This window comes from Prunus avium, chromosome 1, assembly GCF_965620075.1.
Source record: "Prunus avium chromosome 1, drPruAviu1.hap1.1, whole genome shotgun sequence".
Taxonomy (NCBI): domain Eukaryota; kingdom Viridiplantae; phylum Streptophyta; class Magnoliopsida; order Rosales; family Rosaceae; genus Prunus; species Prunus avium.
Genome location: NC_142284.1, coordinates 49,727,480 through 49,745,881, shown reverse-complemented (window position 1 = coordinate 49,745,881; position 18,402 = coordinate 49,727,480). Strand labels below are relative to the sequence as shown.

At 35.3% G+C, this 18,402-nt stretch overlaps 3 protein-coding genes across 5 annotated transcripts; 1 reads left to right on the top strand and 2 right to left on the bottom strand.

Moving 5' to 3' along the window:
* Window positions 1-1,323: 1,323 nt before the first annotated feature.
* Window positions 1,324-2,242, bottom strand: PYL2 (PYR1-like 2). Its single transcript, XM_021944855.2, has one exon. It carries the CDS (start codon window positions 2,111-2,113, stop codon window positions 1,514-1,516), a length of 600 nt encoding a protein of 199 aa, XP_021800547.1. The 5' UTR covers window positions 2,114-2,242; the 3' UTR covers window positions 1,324-1,513.
* A 3,724-nt stretch (window positions 2,243-5,966) lies between these two features.
* On the top strand, window positions 5,967-7,470 carry LOC110744807 (transcription factor MYBS3-like). Its single transcript, XM_021944820.1, has 3 exons — window positions 5,967-6,342; window positions 6,836-7,029; window positions 7,204-7,470. The coding sequence occupies exons 1-3, from the start codon at window positions 5,967-5,969 to the stop codon at window positions 7,468-7,470; spliced, it is 837 nt and encodes a 278-aa protein (XP_021800512.1).
* A 697-nt stretch (window positions 7,471-8,167) lies between these two features.
* On the bottom strand, window positions 8,168-14,867 carry KEA6 (K+ efflux antiporter 6). 3 transcript variants are annotated; one of them, XM_088247282.1, is made up of 21 exons: window positions 14,719-14,867; window positions 14,352-14,627; window positions 14,023-14,066; window positions 13,635-13,693; window positions 13,430-13,517; window positions 13,282-13,343; window positions 13,113-13,188; window positions 12,911-12,985; window positions 12,384-12,455; window positions 12,186-12,269; window positions 11,823-11,891; window positions 11,621-11,698; window positions 11,410-11,498; window positions 11,104-11,200; window positions 10,972-11,025; window positions 10,319-10,414; window positions 9,527-9,715; window positions 9,365-9,442; window positions 9,048-9,092; window positions 8,810-8,899; window positions 8,168-8,686 (listed from the first exon to the last, which is right to left on the bottom strand). In XM_088247282.1, exons 2-21 carry the CDS (start codon window positions 14,596-14,598, stop codon window positions 8,603-8,605), a joined length of 1,776 nt encoding a protein of 591 aa, XP_088103408.1. In that variant the 5' UTR covers window positions 14,599-14,627; window positions 14,719-14,867; the 3' UTR covers window positions 8,168-8,602. The 3 variants fall into 3 exon arrangements, with proteins under 3 accessions (XP_088103408.1, XP_088103407.1, XP_088103409.1); XM_088247281.1 differs by lacking the exon at window positions 14,719-14,867 and having other exon boundaries at window positions 14,352-14,712; XM_088247283.1 differs by lacking the exon at window positions 14,719-14,867 and having other exon boundaries at window positions 13,430-13,508; window positions 14,352-14,712.
* Window positions 14,868-18,402: the final 3,535 nt, after the last annotated feature.

Sequence of the window (18,402 nt, the reverse complement as noted above, 5' to 3'; positions counted from 1 at the left end):
TCTTGGATCATGAATTTAATACAAACAAATAATGCTTTTTTTTAATTATTATATATTAAAAATATTAGAAGCAAATACATGAAGGTGCTCTGCTTCCTGATGTGACAGTACATGCAACCTGCTCTGAGATTTTGCTGCCCATCTCCATGTGCCAGTACATGATTTGGCTAGAAAGTAAATACACTCAAGTAATCAACGACTGGAAATTGGAAAAACCCATGTCTTCCTACGGCTTATCTACACTGCCATTTGTAAACTTAGCTGCCCTGCCTTCGATTCAATAGCCTTTCAAGTGAGACTAGCCGGATTCAACAACGGTGAAAGAAAGACCTGTATTGGGCCAGGCCCAAGATCAGTTTGAAGTAGTTTTACGGGCCTAAGCCTGAACAAAAGGGCCCACAAATCATGCAGAACCCAAATAGATTAGATGACTCACAAATCTGTATTCTATTTAATTAGTGTTTTTCAAAAATAATAAAAATACAAGTGAAGCGAGAGTCTAAATTACTATAATTTATGTGGAGAAGAATCGGAAATTGGGTGTAAGGGGGCAGCCTCACTGTCTTAGTCAACTGACCTAATCCACATGTGCAGAAAAATGATTGTTAAATCAAAAGTGAAATAAGTTCCTTTTATGATCACTACATTTACCAACTTTGTTTCCCCTACTAATAGGCTGTAGCTAGGCAACTACACCACACAACACTTAATTAGTGGTATAATTAATTGAGATTAATGTAAATGAAATATAAGTGGCCAGAATTGGCTGCTTCACTAAAGCGACAGACGAGGCAGAGGCTTCTTTCTTCCTGGTCACATGTCCCTCAAGGCTTGATCACAAGTCACCCTAATTTTTTCTCCTTTTCCTTTTGCCGTCCTTGCCGTTGAATTCAGGTTTGACATTTAAGCCACACGAAAAAGCACTGGACCAAATTATGCACCAACTATCTGCCCCTTCCCTAAAAATCTCTCTCTCTCTCTCTCTCTCTCTCTCTCTCTCTCTCTTTTTCTTCAATCGTGCACAAATAGAAGGCGGAAATCTATCAATTTTTTAAGCCGGATTTAAGCTGATAGCCGTGCTTTTATATTTAAGTGCACGAAAGCTGCTTGGAAAAATATGCGCCTACTCTAGGCTTTGTATTCAATATGAAGCAATTATATATTGATTGACGTCCGAACACTTGTATAATCTAATTTAATTTCTAATTCAAAACGAATAAGTGAAGATACGAAACATCTTACGTAGTGCAAAACAGACTTTAAACTTCTCCGACGTAGGATATACCCTCGCAACACACTTCAATATAAACTGTAGAACCAAAATAAAATAAAAAATGTACATTAATTAATCAAATCCAAACTGTACCAAGTGAATAAAAAAAACCCAAAAAAAGAAAAGAAAATCAAAAGAGGGAACAATATCCAACTTGCAGAACAAGAAGCTAACCACTAAAAGTTGAAAAAAATAACCCAAAAAAGAAAAAAATAAATAAACATAATCTGTTGTGTCAATTCAAGATTCATCAATTTCATGTCCTCCAATGCCATGCGCAGAACTCATAGCCACCACCCCAAGCTTCTGCAGGTTCAACTTGATCACAGTGTCCACAAACATCTTTGTATCTTCCCCAGTGTTGCCTTCTGGTATGTCCACAATATAAGACTCCAATACAATCGAGTACACCTGATCACTCCCTCCGTCTCTGCCATCAACGAACTCAGTAACCGAAGTAACCGACCTGTAATTGTTCAGCCTGTGCTCGCCTCCCACAACCCTAAAGCTAATTATGTGCTTCTCGTCGTCCAAAATCTCGAGCCTCTCGGTGCTCGTGGAGGCCGGAAGCCCCGAAACCACCGTCACCTCCCTTATGCTCCCGACGCCGCCGTCACCTTTCATGTTGCAGCTTTTGATGAAGTGCTTGTATTTTTGAGGGTTGTCGAAGCTTCGAACCAGAGGCCAGACGTGGCTTGCCGGGGCGTCGATTTTCTGTGCTATTAGCGCCGTGCATGTGTTTGGCGACGGCTCGAATTTGTGGTAGGTTTCGATGAGGCTCTCTAGCTCTGCAAACTCCTCTTGGGTTAGGCCATATGGTGGAGCTTGGCTAGCATCCATGGCTTTTGTGCTCACACGTGTGAGAAAATCAAACAATTAATTAGAGCATTCAAGAAGAAGGAGAAGGAGAAGGAGAAGAGAAGAAATGAATGAACACTGAAAGTAAAAGACTAGGTGAACCATCATATGAACACATGAGGGGTGCATTTATGCTTGCGTTTGTTTTTGTTTTAGGACAGATATGCCCTTGTAACATATTTTATTACAACAGGAAGCAAGATGGAATTCCGGTGTAAACGAGACTTGGCCAACCGATGTAACTCACATTTACAGTTGTTATTATATTCGACTAGCCTCTCCGCACGTGCTTCCGCACCTGCGAGAGGCTTTTTTGTTTTTAAATTTAAAATTTCTTTTAGAATTAAAAAAGATAATGGGTAGTTGTTTTCCATAAAAATAGGATCCATTATCCGATTTTTCTTTTAATTTTAATTTTTTTAAATATGAAAAAGTGTGAATTTACCATATTATCCTCATTTAATTAATAATTTCAATTCTTAATGTTTGCATTAACCAAGGGCATTTTCTGGTATTTTGAATGTTTCACCATTCTTTGCCTTTTGCTTTATATATACTAGCCTCTCTGGATGCGCTTCCGCGCCTGCGAGAGGCTTTTTAAAAGAAAAAAATTAAATTTATTTAAAATTAAAAAAGACAATGGGTAGTTGTGTTCCATAAAAAGAGGATCCATTATCTGATTTTTCTTTTAATTTAAAATTTTTTTAATATGAAAAAGTGTAAATTTACCATATTATCCTCACTTAATTAATAATTTCAATTCTTAATGTTTGCATTAACCAAGGATATTTTTTGGTATTTTGAATGTTTCACCATTCTCTGCCTTTTGCTTTATATATATAGATATAGATTAATTAAGTGGCAAGTGGGATTTATGATGTGATTGTGTTTTGCTTAAATTAGTGTTTACTTCCAAATTTAGATAACGATTGGGGTGGACCCTATCACAACAACTATATTGGGAAGTATCTTGCTTTAGCTTAATCTTCTTTGGCTTTATCTATCTTGCGGGTAATGGGACAAAGGCCACTGCCCAAATTTGGATGTCAAAAAAAAAAAAGGTTGATACCATATGAATGAACATGAGGTTGTCCTTTCCTGAAAGGAATTTTTTTATTTATAATCAGAGTGGTTAGAATATATATATACAAGTTGGGGAGTGATGATTACTCTGATTCAAGTTGACCGCATCTTTTTTATATAGTTACCAAATTAATCATAAGTTTCGAGAAAAAATCTAACTTTACTTATATATATATATATATAGCTTGAGGCATTGGTTGTTAAATATTTAAAAACATAAAAAAAGAGAAAGAGAAAATCCGAAATCTGTATTATGTACCAAAAGCCAGCATAAGATGCCTAACTTTCAAATCCCGGACATAATTAGGGACAATGATTAGTACTTGTTTGAATTAACGCACGCATGCATGCATGTCGTGTTTTTTAAAATAAATAAATTTATAAATTAAATTAAAGTAAAATATCGTCTCTGTAAAAAGTAAATTTATTATATTGATGTATGCATTGATTGTGTTGAGAAAAATTGGTTAGCCATGAGATCATCAAGATTGAAATGTTGATTAAGTTTTGGGAGGAGAGGAGGAGGGACATGCATGTAAATATGGGACAAAGGCAGGGGTATAGAGAGTAAACCGGGTAAAGAGGACAAAGACTGTAAAATTGGAGGGAGGGAAGAAGGGAGGAGTAGTCGCAATCGTTGAAAAGGACAAGCTGGAGATTCGTGGATCATGTGACAACTCTAACAAACTCCCGCGTGATATCTAAACTCTCTACTTTTTTTTCTTTTTTTTCTTTTTTTTCAAAGTTGGTATAATTTTATCTTAGCTCAAAAAAATGCATAAATTTATCAATATGAAAAATGTCCACTATAATTTTCAGTAATTGGTTACCCTTTTGTTATAAAAAATAATAATAATTTGAAAAAAGAGTATTGTAGATACGAAGGACTCACTAGTGTAGTGGTTTTATAAACTCGAGTCATAGCATTCGTGTAGTGTATGTGAATTCAGTATGTTATCGCTCATCTGATCTCAATTAAAAAATATCTTTTAAAAAGGAAGTATTGTAGATGAAAATTGTGATTTTTTTTAAAAATTTGTTGGTGAATTATGAATTCAGAAGTTAAAAATTGTCGAATAATGAATAAATAGGAAAGAACTAGTTAATGTATTGTTGTTGGTTGCAATTGATGACAGAGAGTAGATTGAACACTTTATGCTTTATGGTTTGGGCTTGTTGCGTGGGTAGTGGTAGTTATGATGCAATCGTGGGGTTCTTGATTTTATTCTAAAAGCACAGCAAACAAACTGGTAAGGAAATTGACATATTCTTTTAAAAAATATATTTTATCTGCATTGCAATTTGCATATACCATTTTTATTTTTAGTTTCTAATTGTCCATTCAACCATCATCTTTGCAAAGAATTAGAAATCATAAAAAAGACCACTTTATTATGTAATTAAATGATGTTGAATTTGAGTGAATTTTTCAACGATGGTTTAGGAAGGAAGATATGTATATATATATATATATATATATATATATATAATGGGCATGCATATTCATGCTTATCTGGGGGTCTTGGTTTCACACAAAGTTGTGGAAAAAAGAAAGAAAAAGAAACAGATAACATACAGCTCTGCCTCTGCATGCATTATGCATAACCAACAATATATGGCTGTATGCGGAAATGTATGGCAAATATTGTTTTCAAAGCATATATATATATATATATATATATATATATATATAATGTTAGGTTGCTTTAAGTCTGTCTTTACTTCAATAATCGTAAAAGACAATGCTTTTCGTCACTCAAAATGGCAAAAGGAAATTAAATTTGTTTAATTTTTAATCCAATTATATAGTCTTTTTGAAGTAATGACTTTTTTGTAATTCAAGTGGTTAAAAATATTTATCTCTGCATCCGAAGTTTTAGGTTCAGTCCCTCCTTCCTCGCTTGAGAAAAACAGATAATAAACAAACGGAACTCTTTATTCCACCAAGCTTCTGAGTCCGAGGACCTTATCCTGGTTGGGCTTCAACAGAACATAATGTTATGGACATGGGCTTGAACAGAACATAATCCGATGGCGAAATTCTAAATTTTGTTAAGATCACATGAATTCAAAAAGCCCAAAACTTGAATGAGATGTATATTTATTTCCTACATTATAAATATGCTGAAGAAGAACACTTTGGAAAGAAAGAATCGATGAACTAGGTCGGTTGGTTTTCAACCAAATCAGAAGGAGCAGGGTACGATGAAAACCATTTACATATGGTTGTCTGCTAAGTTGGAGACTCCATCTCCATGTTTGTCTGCTAAGTTGGAGGCACCCTAGCTACTCACTTCATTGATGATTCAGACTTTTTTCTTTCTTTTTAAAACTTATTTATAAATTATCTTTCACTTATAACACGTAGATTCATAACGTGATAATATCATATCACTGATTAATAAGAAGGTGGCCCTTAATTTCCCTTTACATATAGGACAACTCCAGTGGGAAGGGCCCTACATGCATATGTATTCATGCATGCAGCTTCTGCATGCTTCTTCTTCCTCCTCCTCCTCCATTCAGGAATTGGAGACAACACAAGCAACAGGCATTGATAGCTAAAGTTTATGACACACAACACAAACATTGATTTTGTTGTTGTGGGCCCAACCTTCTCTCTACTACTCATAATCTCATATCATCAAATTCCCAACCAAAAACAAAGGGTTGGTTGAGGTTGACTACATATAACAATACCAAGCGCTGCACGATAGATACCATATCATTTTGATCTGAGAGAGCCAGGGAGATGGGCAGGAAATGCTCACAATGTGGGAACATGGGTCACAATTCAAGGACTTGCGGTGTCAGGCAGCGGCGGCAGAGAGGTGGAGGTGGTGGCCTTAGGCTCTTTGGGGTCCAAGTACTTGACCTATCTTCTTCTTCTTCCTCATCTAATAATTCTCTAATTTCCAGGAAGAAGAAGAATATAATAATTAAGAGATGTCCTCCGAGCATGGTCCACTGCTTGTCATCTGTCGCAGCTTCTTCTCCAACAACACCCTCCTCTTCTACATCTTCACGCCTTCAAAGCAGCGCCTTGATCGACGAAAATTCTGAGAAAATGTCAAATGGCTATCCCTCTGATGGCCTCACAGCATTACCCCAAGAAAATAATTACAAGGGTCAGTTCTTCTTGTCCTGCTCTCTCTCTCTCTCTCTCTCTCTCTCTCTTGAAAAAAAACGGTACTTTTGCATAAACTCTCAGTTTAATCGTTAATTACTGGGTTTCTCTTTCTGTCGACTTTGCTTGAAAGTGATGATTGATGCATCATGCATCAGAAGGTACTTCACATGACTAATAGTCTGAGGAAGGAATATATGAAGTTGATGCAACAATATAGTTGGCCCACATTAACACTTTAAAGTTTTCGAATACTTGTAAACCAGCAAACTAGCTTTATCATAGTCACTAGCGGACCCATGAATTTTTTAATGAATGTGTAATTTTGGTCAGAATTTATTTATAAATAAAAAATAAAAACAAACGCGCTGTTCAACAGATAGTATAAGAATTAATGATCAAAACAAACTTGATTAGAATTGCCAATTTACTAATTTCATAATTTTCTGTGGTTTGATGATGAGTTGATGGTGATGATTAATAATAATATGTAGGTGTGGCTTGGAGTGAGGAAGAGCACCAAATGTTTGTGATGGGGCTAGAAAAGCTTGGTAAGGGCGACTGGAAGGGCATCTCTCGGCATTTTGTCACCACAAGGACTCCAACCCAAGTCGCCAGTCATGCTCAGAAGTATTTTCTCAGACTAAACACCCTCAACAACAAACGACGCCGTCCCAGCCTTCTTTATGTAATTAATTTCGATTAATATATATATATTTTTATATAAATAATATTATACTTTAACCTAATCTTCTAAACTACTACGGGGAGGGGATTTTAACTTGCCTGCAAAATAGAGTTTTATTCATGTTCGGTTAATTATTTAGTTTAATTTAATATTTTTTTTCTTTGCTGCATGCAGGTTGGTAAAGATGAACTCTCAGTTCAACTGATGAACAAACCAAACATTTTTAGACCTAATAATATTGAAGCTTCGAGTGCTATTATTCCATATGGGTATGGGTTTGACAGCAGTCAGCTCTCTTCTTCATCGACTTTAGCAGCAGAGCCTGCAGCTCCTCTTCCAACTGCAGCAACTGATTTAGAACTTAAGCTTGCAGCTCTGATGCCGTTGGATCAACAGACTAAACCCTGCCCTAGAGCCCTTCTAACTGCACCTATATGTTAAGCATTATCTAGCTAGCTAGTACATGACATGGATCAGAAGATTTACAGCCACCGCTTGTGCTAGTGGAATAGTATTTCTAGGTCATTAATGTTTTGTTTAATTTCATGCGTCGGATGTAACTTCGTGGCTTTATATCGGAAACAATAATGTTAGGGAGATCACATTTTTGAACCTTATTAGCGAAGTACATGTGACATGCCATCCACTAATGAACTAAGTAATTGCAAAAAAATTGGTGGCGGAGGATCGCGCCCTAATTTTTCCTTTAAATTAATTAATTAAACTGGGCATGCCCATGCATGACAAAGTGGACAGTCACAGGGGACCTCCTTTGATTTTGTTCTCATTGTCAGCATGACCACTTTGTGTTCTTTTACTGATTGATTATGAAATAAGAAGAAGAAGAAACAGAGTCAGATAATAAACTTTTTCCTAAAATCTCTCCTCATGTCCACTGGAAGGATTGGGATCCATGGCCATGAATTTTGGTTCCAACTATTAACTTGGCTTATATACCGGGTTTCACGGTGCCACAGGAGAAAAATCGCCTGTCCTGGGTTGTATAGGCCCCCATGTTCCTATAGCACACATCAGTGACACATCGAGTCGAGGTTTGGTAACTATGACAGTTAAAAATTCCACAAGTCAAAAAAAAACCATTGAACTTAAAGAGTGAATCTTTACAATCAAGCATATCTGAAAGAGAAGGCATGGAGGAGGTATGATATAGACATTACTAGAAATATCCAAAATTCTACACTTCCCGGACAAAAAGAAACATATGAACTACAAATTTCAGTTCAAATTACAAGACGCAAAATTATGTTACAACTCCAAAAGAATAAATCACTGGCGCAAAGAATGAATGTTATAGGTAAAGCATTATGTGTTAACTTCTTTCAGCAGTTAGATAGTCTCTTTCCTGTTCTTCCATTACTGAGGCTCGATTTGAGCGGTTGATTAGGCCAGTAATGTGAAACAGAAAATTACTCCCGAGTAGATTTGTATGAGAAGTGAAGAAAACAGTTCAATTCTCTTATCAACTCCACAAGCACCCACTCCCCAAATGTGGCTGGAGCAAAACATGTTGGGTAAAACGGAGATTGCCTTTACAGTTTCAACTATACAGAGATCACGAATCATGTGATTCTCGGACCATCAAAATAACGCGCTGTTTACCACTATCTGAGCGAAGGTTATCTCCTTTAAACCCAATCTGAAGTCAACAAACATATGTAAGATACGTGAAGATAAAGCTGGGAATACAAGCGCATAAACTTCAACTTTCAATCAAGTTCTATGAAACCAGTTCTGAAAATGAATTTTAAAATGTCAATACCTCAACAGCCCCGTCCGGAGGGAACCACCTTAAAAGCACACCAAGATGCACTAAACCAGGGATTAGCTTGAATAGAAAAGGAGTGGTCACCTGCAATAAATTTCAGAAAATGTAGGCAGGAAATTATTACAAAAATCATATCTACACTTTTTTCTTTATCAATGAAAAATAAAATGCAAAAACATCAATAATGGACTAAAGAAGCACATCATAACACAGAAGGAGATAATTTTCATACCAGACTAAGGGCTGTGGTTCCAAGAAGCAGGAGATATAATTTCCCCTGAAAATGGTCAAAGTTTAGCTCACTAGCTCATAATTGTTGTCACATTCTTCTACAAGTTGGAGGTTTAAAAGATCCAGAGAACACAGCCATATTAATGTACTGTGGTCATTAATTATTTACAACAGCGTCAATCAGGTTACTGAGGTTTGACCCCCCAAAAAAATCAGGTTACTCAAGTATGAAACCAGAAATTTCCTCAGGCAAGTGAATTTTGAACTCTAAGTATATCTCATCATTAAAAAGAAAAAAAAACCAATAGTAGCACTAACCTCAACTAGATGGAGATTAGAGGCACGACTTAGAAGCACAAAAGCAAATTCGCCTATCTGTGCCAGAGAAATTCCGACCTATACAAATACAAGAATCCGAGAACTGTCAACAACTGAATTACTAGAATAAGTAATATGACAATGAGTTCAAATCAAACTTACAAGAAATGAGGTTTTGTTGTTGTAACCAAATCCCTTGACAACCATGGTGATGATAATTGTTTTTATGATGATAACTAATATAACAGACGCTAGTAATATATCAACATGATTCCAGAGAAATTGAACATGGATCAGCATCCCGATGCTAGCAAGGAAAAGAGCAGCAAAAAGGTTGCGGATGGGTTCAATCTGCAAATACGGAAAAGTTCAGTGCTGCTATAAAAAGTTACTATAGGGAGCTTCAACATTATGAGCAACGATTTATCATCCACATAAGAACGAGAAAACCAATACATATAATGATTGTGACATTTACTGCAAGTTGCATTCTTTACCAAATTACAGGGTATTGGTACATTAGAAGGCTAGAAACCTACATTTCTTACATGTCTGCACAAAGCTCACCATTCACTTTCTAGTAGATGGTACAGAGCCTTAATCATCCAAGGGAATCCAAACCCACATTATGCAGTGAGCGAAAATACTTGCACTAATATTGTTCAATGAAACACCTCAGCTGGTGTAAGGACCCAATTCAATTAAGCCCACCAATAAAATCCTGATAGGTAACCTTTTTTTCCCTTCCGTATAATAATGGATACCATAAACACAAAGGTGCTCTCTCCCTAGCCAAAGAAAGGTCTTTGACAGAAGATAACCAATATACCAAAGAAAGTAAAATAAACCACTTCTTCTATTTATGGTTGGTTGCATGCATTCTTGAGCTACAGAAGTAAGGAATATATCCAAAGAAGATCATCCACATGAATATGGCATGGAGTATAGCCTTACTTGTTCTAGTGTATGTTGAGCAAGATCAGTTGTTGATATCATCACTCCCGCAGCAAAGGAACCCAGTTCTAGACTTAGTCCCAGCTTATCACTACACTGAAATTGTAAAAACAATTAGACTATAGTGTCACGACTAGTGTCAGGGAATTCAAGCACAATTATCTTACATCATTTTCGAGAAACTCATAAGGTGCACAGTACCTTACTAACCAGATGCTGAGGGTCTATGCATATACTGTAACGGACAGAACTTATAAACACGACTCATAAGGCATAAAAGGACATATAGCCAAAGCAAAATTAATCTTTCACATAACAAGGGTATATCTTTGAAATATAATCAACATAGTACAAATTTGTAGCCAAAACTATTCTTAGGTCACCAATCAACCCAACTTGCTACTGGATTTTGTGAGTAGTCAAGACGAATGTCCATTCATAGATAGGCTTAAGTAAAACACCAGATGTAATTCTCCTAACACATTAAAAAAGGACTTGTGCCAAAATGGAAAACAACCAGCAAACATAATGGAAGCAACATGAAGGAAAATGATTCTTCAGAATATAAGATAAGAGAAATGTGAAGCTCGCCAACATTTTTTTTGAAAAGAAACAGTATTATTCAAATAGGAAGAGCAGGAAGGAAAACATACCCAGGCAACAAGCAAGCAGAATGCAACTGATGCCAATTGGTAGAGTTCATTGGTCTGCAAAGATGAAATTTTAATTACAGAAAATACAAACACATCCAGCAATTTTATATAACAAATTTAAGAAAATGGTACCTGTGAAGATAAGCTTATCATCAGCTTAAGTAGCCAAGGAACACAAGTACGAGATGATATAGATAGAACAGCCAAAAATGTAATCAATGTCACCATCCTGGTTCAAGATAGAAAGATGTTATAAACTTAAAACTAATAGATGGATTTGTCACTGATTGAGTCATTTTATAAAAATATAGCAAGAAACATTATAAATATCTTGACTTCAAAACCTCAAGGACAACACATGAACTACCACACATATGATACAAGACTGTTCCATGAGGGAAGAACAAAGACAATTAAAAGAAAACACAAACAACTCACAACTTAGCCATAGATATCACTCCTTGAAGAATACCCGAAGTCCCACCTAGAACTGGAAGCAAAGCAAACAGCAAACCCACAGCACAATCCTGCAAAGCAAAATCTTCTCTACACATACTTAGAAGAGTGACAAATCAGTGCAAAAAGCAGTAATTCGGCATTCACAAAGGAAATTGAAGTCCACAAGAATATGTATATAAAACCAACAAACCTGCAGAATAAGGGTGCCAATGGTAACTTGGCCATGAAGGGCATTAGTAGAGTTTTTCTCCATCAAAAATTTCAACACCTAGAACCACAAAAAAAAACTTGTGAAAACTACGCATCCAACAAAGTTAATAACTAAGAGAGTGAATGTGGATGCAAATCTGCGTGTATTTGGGCATTCATGAGACAGGTTTAAGTTAATTTACCACTGCTGTTGAAGACATAGAAAGGAACACACCAACGAATATCCCTTCGGAAACTTTACCACCACATAACTGCAAACAGCATCCAATCAGAACTGCAGCATTGAGAATGAGAAACATGTATAACACAGTCTATATTAACAGAATATTTAGCTTCAAAATCCATGTCAAGAAAATTTATTAGAACTGCACACTTCTAAATACCAGGTATAGAAAATGAATTACATATGACTTAAAGAATTGAGCATAGAAAGAATGAGAATGCCAAGAAGCAGGAGCCTAAGTTGGAGGTAGTTTTCACATGTAAAATAGGTATAAGAAAGCACCAACTTTAAAGGAAGTTCTCTGGAAAATTAGTAGACATACTGAGGCTGTAATACCACACAGGCACATAAATAGGAAGATTTGCAGCAGGCCTCCTGGAACAGCAACCGCTCGAACAACTCGAAGCTACAAGTATGTAGGGATGAAGTTTGACAAATTTAGCTCAGTTATAAGCGCATCAAAACTGCAGATAGAGAGAGAGAGAGAGAGAGAGAGAGAGAGAGAGAGAGAGGAGTCTACCTTTGTTGTGGAGAACTCCAAGCCCAAAGCAAAAAGAAGAAAAATTACCCCAAACTGAGCCACAGTTTCAACCTGCACACATAAACCAGAGCAAAGACGGATGTAAGACACGAAACTATCTTATATAAGAAGAATACATTAACAAATAAATTTCAGCAAAAATAAGATCTATCTCTAACATAAAGTAATTGTTTCATTTCATTTATTAATCGTAAAAGAGGCAAATGTGCCTTACTGAATTTTTTTTATTGCATACTACAAGACTACAAGTGAAAAATGTCTAAGCCTTAGCAGTGATAGGATTAGCTAAAATGATTGGCAGTTCTGTTTCTTCTTTTCAAGAATGAGTATGAATTAAAATATTTTTCCTGTAGTTTCATACTCATCTTGATAGGTGGTACGAGATCAACTGACCAAAACCCTAAGAGTACAATATCATAGCTTAGGAACCACTGTAACAAAAGGGCTCTAGAGAAATTTGCTAGAGAATCTTCTTGCAAATAGTAAATTTGTAGGGTAAAACATACTTGAACCATTTCACTGACGAAGTTGAACCCTCCAGGCCCAATAACAGATCCAGCTAGCAAATATCCACTAATAACCTGTAATGTTTTAGTATCAAGGAAGCAGAATACGAACGCTTAGTAAGATCATAGAATTATATATTTTCTCTATTGAGCTTCGAAATATATGTATACGAGTATGTATGTATGAATGTATGTATCAGACCGGTTGTCCAGCACAAGCAAAGGCAATGCCACCACAGGTTGCAGATACAATAACGACCACCAGATCTGATATTAATCTACAATGCAATAAGTAGAAGAGTTCAAATCAGCATTTCTATTAAGTGATGACCAATGAACTTAACAAAACTGTAATGAGCCAGCAAGTTTACCTTAAGTCTAGTTGCAGCACTGGATATTTTGATTTGAAATTTGATATTATGAAGACATTGTCCTAAACAAAATTATAAAAAAAATTTAAATTTATAACCATGAAGGTAAATACCCACAGCAGTTATGTTATCAATGAAGCAGTCTTACCTTTCGATCTATTAGTGTTGGTGTATCTTCTCCTCTATTATCATTATCCAGATTAAAAACATCGTGCAGTTGAAACGACCTATTTAAGCTACAACAGAGTAGTGAGAAGCAGGCTTTAAATAATGAAGATGGCTGCTATACAGTGAAGCTCATTATTCTAATGGTGATAAGAATACATGAAAAGTGTAAGTTAAAAGATGCATACTTTTCCTCTTTTGTCTCATTTTTCTTCGACTTAACTCTAGCAACTGTCTCCAGAACTGCCTGATCCACACAAAGAGAGATAAAGTTGTGATTTAGCAGACCTTCGAACTGAAACATATTCTTTATGGATTTGAAAGATGGGTAAAAGGTCAAGTTTAGCAAAAGTTTACAATCATATCGAATTTGAGAATGAATTACGAATGCATCAAAATATTAGATTACATATTGGGCTAGAAAAGCATAAATTGCAATAAGAAAGTGTTTGGAGAAAGGATTTCAAAATATTTTACAAACTGAATTCAACAAAATCAGATCTTGATGTAATGACTCTCTATGGCTGTAGCCCATTCACTGTATAGAAATGTTAGATAAATTAGCTTAACACCAACCTGCTGGCCGGCTACGCTGTTGTTAAAGCTTCCAGGATCAGTAGCTGCAAGTGCGAGCAAGCAAAGGAAAACAATAAACAAAGTTAAAACTTAAGAACATGTATTAGTTGACTATAATAACTGCATTTTAACAACTTAACATGATCTTATGGATTCTTCAAGAAGTAATCTTCCCATAACCAATTTTCTTGCCTTTTCTTCTTAGCCAAAAAGAAAACCAAAGATCCTCGAAAATTTCCTCTCTTTTCTTTTTGGTCTTCAACCTAAAACCCTAATTGAACCCAAATGCAGAGAAAGAGGAGGAACATCGGATCTACGAAGTTACAAACCTTCGTTCTGATCATTTTCTTTGAACTCGTTCTCGAGAGCTTTATCGATCATGTCAGCGAAGCTGCCTTCTTTTGGCTTGGAGAGGGAGACATTGGACTCGGTGGCGTTAGCGTTGAGGAGGGGATCTGATTCAGTGAGCGGCTCAGCGAACGACAGTGAAAAAAGCAAATCTGAGCTGAGAAGGAGCAGCGTAGGGATCAAAATAGTGAAGAGGCCATGCGAGGAGGACGAGCTTCTTCTCAACATTGCAGAAATGGCAGCTGCGAAGGATAAAACTGCGCGCAGATGGTCGAGCTTCAAGAACGAGAAATCGCAAGCAGAGAGAGAGAGAGGAGAGGGGGAGAGAGAGAGAGAGTGGGAACTAACCAGAGTTAGGGCGGTGTGGTCAACTTCGAGTCAAAGACTCATAAATCTTCAGATTAATTAAACAAATGTGTGGGATTCCGTCGTCGGTGGAAAATGTAATCTGGAATGCTTTATGAGTTTATAATGCCGGCGGTGACCGAAATTAATGAATTTGATTAGGAACTTCGAGAATTACCGTTATGGTTATCTTTTTTGTTTTTTTAAAGTTAGGGGTGTGTAAGATCCAATTCAATCCCCCTAAATTGATTAATCCAATTCAATTTTAGTCGGTTTCGATGATTTGGCAAATTGGATTAGATCCCCAATTTCCAAAATCGACATGATTGAATCGGATGACTGATTTGCTTGTGAGGATCCAATCTAATTTCATGCTTATTTTGCTCATTAGGTAATTTTTCTTAAGAAAGATATAAGCATTTTAAGTAATTTGATAGAGTGATTTAATATATTATAAAATCAAAATAATTCTCTAACATTTTATTATATTTTACATTTACGTCTATTAAAATGTTTGATTATATTAAACTTGACGATAAATACTTCATATTTCACTATGAAAACCGATCATCCAATCCAATTCAATCCTATATCAATTGGATCGGATCCTATTGAATTTAAACCTCTAATAAGATTGGATTGGATTGGAAAAATCATAATCCAATCTATTTTGGATCGGATGCGAATTGGTGAAATTGTATTAGTTTCAAACCAATATATACCCCTACTTTAAGCTTTGCCTCTTTTGCAAAACTAGAAGAGTTACCGTAGTTATTAGCTGTTGATATATCGTAGAATTCACCTACGCAAGCGTGTGCAAGAATTAACTTCAAGGAATATTGAATGTTATATAGAAAATGTTTTTTATTTTGGGGATTCCAAACTAATCAAATTATTACATATTTAGATTCAGCCAATTGATGAAGGCAGTATGAGCGCTCATTGCATTCAAGTTTGAATCACCATTTTTAGATTAGAATTACCCTTATGAGAGTTTATAATTGGCGTTGTCCAAAATTAATGAATTTGATTTGGGATTTAGAGAATTACTGTTAAGGTTTGTTAAGCTTGTAGTTATGCTAGTTGTTATTCATTGATAGATCATATAACTCACTTTCATCAACGACAAACAACCACTCACATAAGCGTGTCAATTAGCAATCCATGCAAAGTGTTCTTGAGTGACAATTCATAACATTATTAATCATATTATTGATCATAAATAGAATTATGATTGAATAATTGTTTGGAATGGAAAAAAGTTGAGTTTGCTCAATTGGAGAAATTACTTATCATGGTGGTAGACATTATTTCACTGGATCACAAATATTAAAAACAGAATAATGTGATAATTGGAAGTGTAAAAGGCATATGTCGTGCACCTCTCCAATCCAAATTAATTCCCTTGTGCATTATTGCCCTCGGCCATTTGTCAGGAGACAATGACCTTGTTTGATTACTAACACGCCAAAATAAATTGTTTTATGTTGGAGTTGAAATGGACTTGAGCTTGACGCCAACTTGCAGCCAAAATCACTATTACTTGACAAAGAGGAAAGGCCATAAAAAGCATCTCATATATATATTTTTCTGATCTGAAAACTTTCCCAACGAAAGAAGCTACAAACAATTGCAATCAACGATATAGGCGGTAAAAGCCAGCAATATAGCATGATGCCCATAATGTGGGAAGAAAAGAGCCATTAAAATAATAACTACTTGATGTTTTGTACGGCAATGAATTCATAATAATGTCAAATTTGATACTTTGATAATGTCACCATATACAAAAATAATATTTCAGGCTAGTCTCTGCCACTAAGCATTAGAAAATGGCAGTCATGGGCACTCTTGTTACCCGATTCTTGCGAGATGATAAAAGTACAAATACCCAGAGTATCACAAGTTCGGAGTCGTTCTATAATAAGGTCCATATGTTCTTCAAGCGAGGACCTAGTTTTAATCGTTTAATTACTTGAATATTATCAAATTCTTTCACTATCAAATACACCTTTGGGAAATGTGTGGTTAAGATGTGTGGTCCGCTTCTAAGGTCCATATATGGAGGTCTCGTTATAGAATTTCGCCACAAGCTCGATGGGAAGTTTTTAAAAGTGGGCCGGTTTGTATTTGATTTTAGCATGTGTACCATTTTATCTGAAGAAGTTCACTTCAAAAGTCTTGGATATTTTATCTGTTCATCCATCATATATTGCTAAAAAATGACAATATTTGCTAAAGCACAAGTTAAAAATTGATAATAATTAACATATTAATGCTTCGAGCACTTTTGGAGGCTCCAAATAGATATTATATCTAAGAAAAACTTTCGGAGAACTTCATATAGTTGAGCGGATATACTCTTTACATAGAAATTGTGAATTTTTGAAAAAAATTATTTTTCATTTTGGTTTATTGATAAAAGTAGTTTAGAGCATTATCCATTACTATTAGGCCATTACCCGATCTCTATTGTCCTCTTTTTACTTTTTACTTTTCCAGAGTTATTACCCGTATAAAGAATTTAACATTTTCACTTTTAATACTCGTATTGTACACGTACGTACATATTTTTCATGTTTAATACTCTTGTTTTTTACAAAATTTTCAATAATACACACAAAATTCATGTATTATACACATAATTTTCACACATTATTGAATAAAAATAATATATATTAAAAAATTTAACTAAATCATATTAAAATATTATATAGTGGTTGAACTTATGAGTTGTAATTTGGCAAAATATTGACGAATAAAACACGTCCGTATTTTATTCATATTTTTCTCGTTCTGTATTTTACTAACTACGAAAGAATGTGAGAGGCTAAGATTATTTCTTACTTGTTATAACAAAAATGCAAGATGGTGATTTTGCAGTCTCTTTGCCAACTAGAACAACAATTTCAAACAAATATTTATGGGTGTAGTAGTAAGCAAGGTAATAGTATTCTTCATGTAAAGTGTTGTTTGAAATCTAAAGCAATTACTAAGAACACTCCAACTCAACATGCAATTCTCTACAACAAATAATGTGTGCAATAGCATAATTTAGTAGCACTCGAGAGAACGAGGTAGACCAAAGACAAACATTCCCACACAAAAATAAGAAGAAAAAATTGAACTCTCAAATTGATTTACTGTGAAATTTCTCTCTCTTCAATATATGCTTTGAAGATGATAAAACTAGCAAATAAATATAAATAAAGTATAAATTAATGCAACTAGAAGTGTACTTTTCTTTTAATTTTTTTAAAATCAGTAGTATAGCCTTGCGGCTCTACTCCTATGAGTATAATATGCTTAAAGTGTATAGCCGGTCGGCTATACTAGGGTTTTTTTAGTATGTAAAAATCGTATAGCCGCGCGGCTATACTTTGTTGACACGTGGGCATCGAAACGACAGACAGGTCCTTTTAAAAAAAATATATATAAATAGTATAGCCGCCCGGCTATAATTGGGAATTTTAGTATAGCCGCACGGCTCTATTGGAGTTTTTTTTATAAAATAAATAGTATCGCCGTTCGGCTATACGCCTTCTAAATATAATATACTTAACGAGTACGGCTATACTATTGGTTTTTTTTATTTAAAAAGGTATAGTGTAGCCGGGCGGCTGTACTCTTTTTGAATATAATATACTTAACAAGTATAGGCACCCGGCGATACTATTTATTTTACAC

Coding starts and splice junctions, on each gene's coding strand:
- PYL2 (XM_021944855.2), bottom strand. CDS start 2,113: ATGGATGCTAGCCAAGCTCCACCATATGGCCTAACCCAAGAGGAGTTT.
- LOC110744807 (XM_021944820.1), top strand. CDS start 5,967: ATGGGCAGGAAATGCTCACAATGTGGGAACATGGGTCACAATTCAAGG. Junction 6,343..6,835: donor CCAAGAAAATAATTACAAGG/GTCAGTTCTTCT, acceptor AATAATATGTAG/GTGTGGCTTGGAGTGAGGAA. Junction 7,030..7,203: donor GCCGTCCCAGCCTTCTTTAT/GTAATTAATTTC, acceptor TGCTGCATGCAG/GTTGGTAAAGATGAACTCTC.
- KEA6 (XM_088247282.1), bottom strand. CDS start 14,598: ATGTTGAGAAGAAGCTCGTCCTCCTCGCATGGCCTCTTCACTATTTTG. Junction 13,344..13,429: donor CAACACTAATAGATCGAAAG/GTAAGACTGCTT, acceptor AATTTTGTTTAG/GACAATGTCTTCATAATATC. Junction 11,499..11,620: donor TTGGCACCCTTATTCTGCAG/GTTTGTTGGTTT, acceptor TTTGCTTTGCAG/GATTGTGCTGTGGGTTTGCT.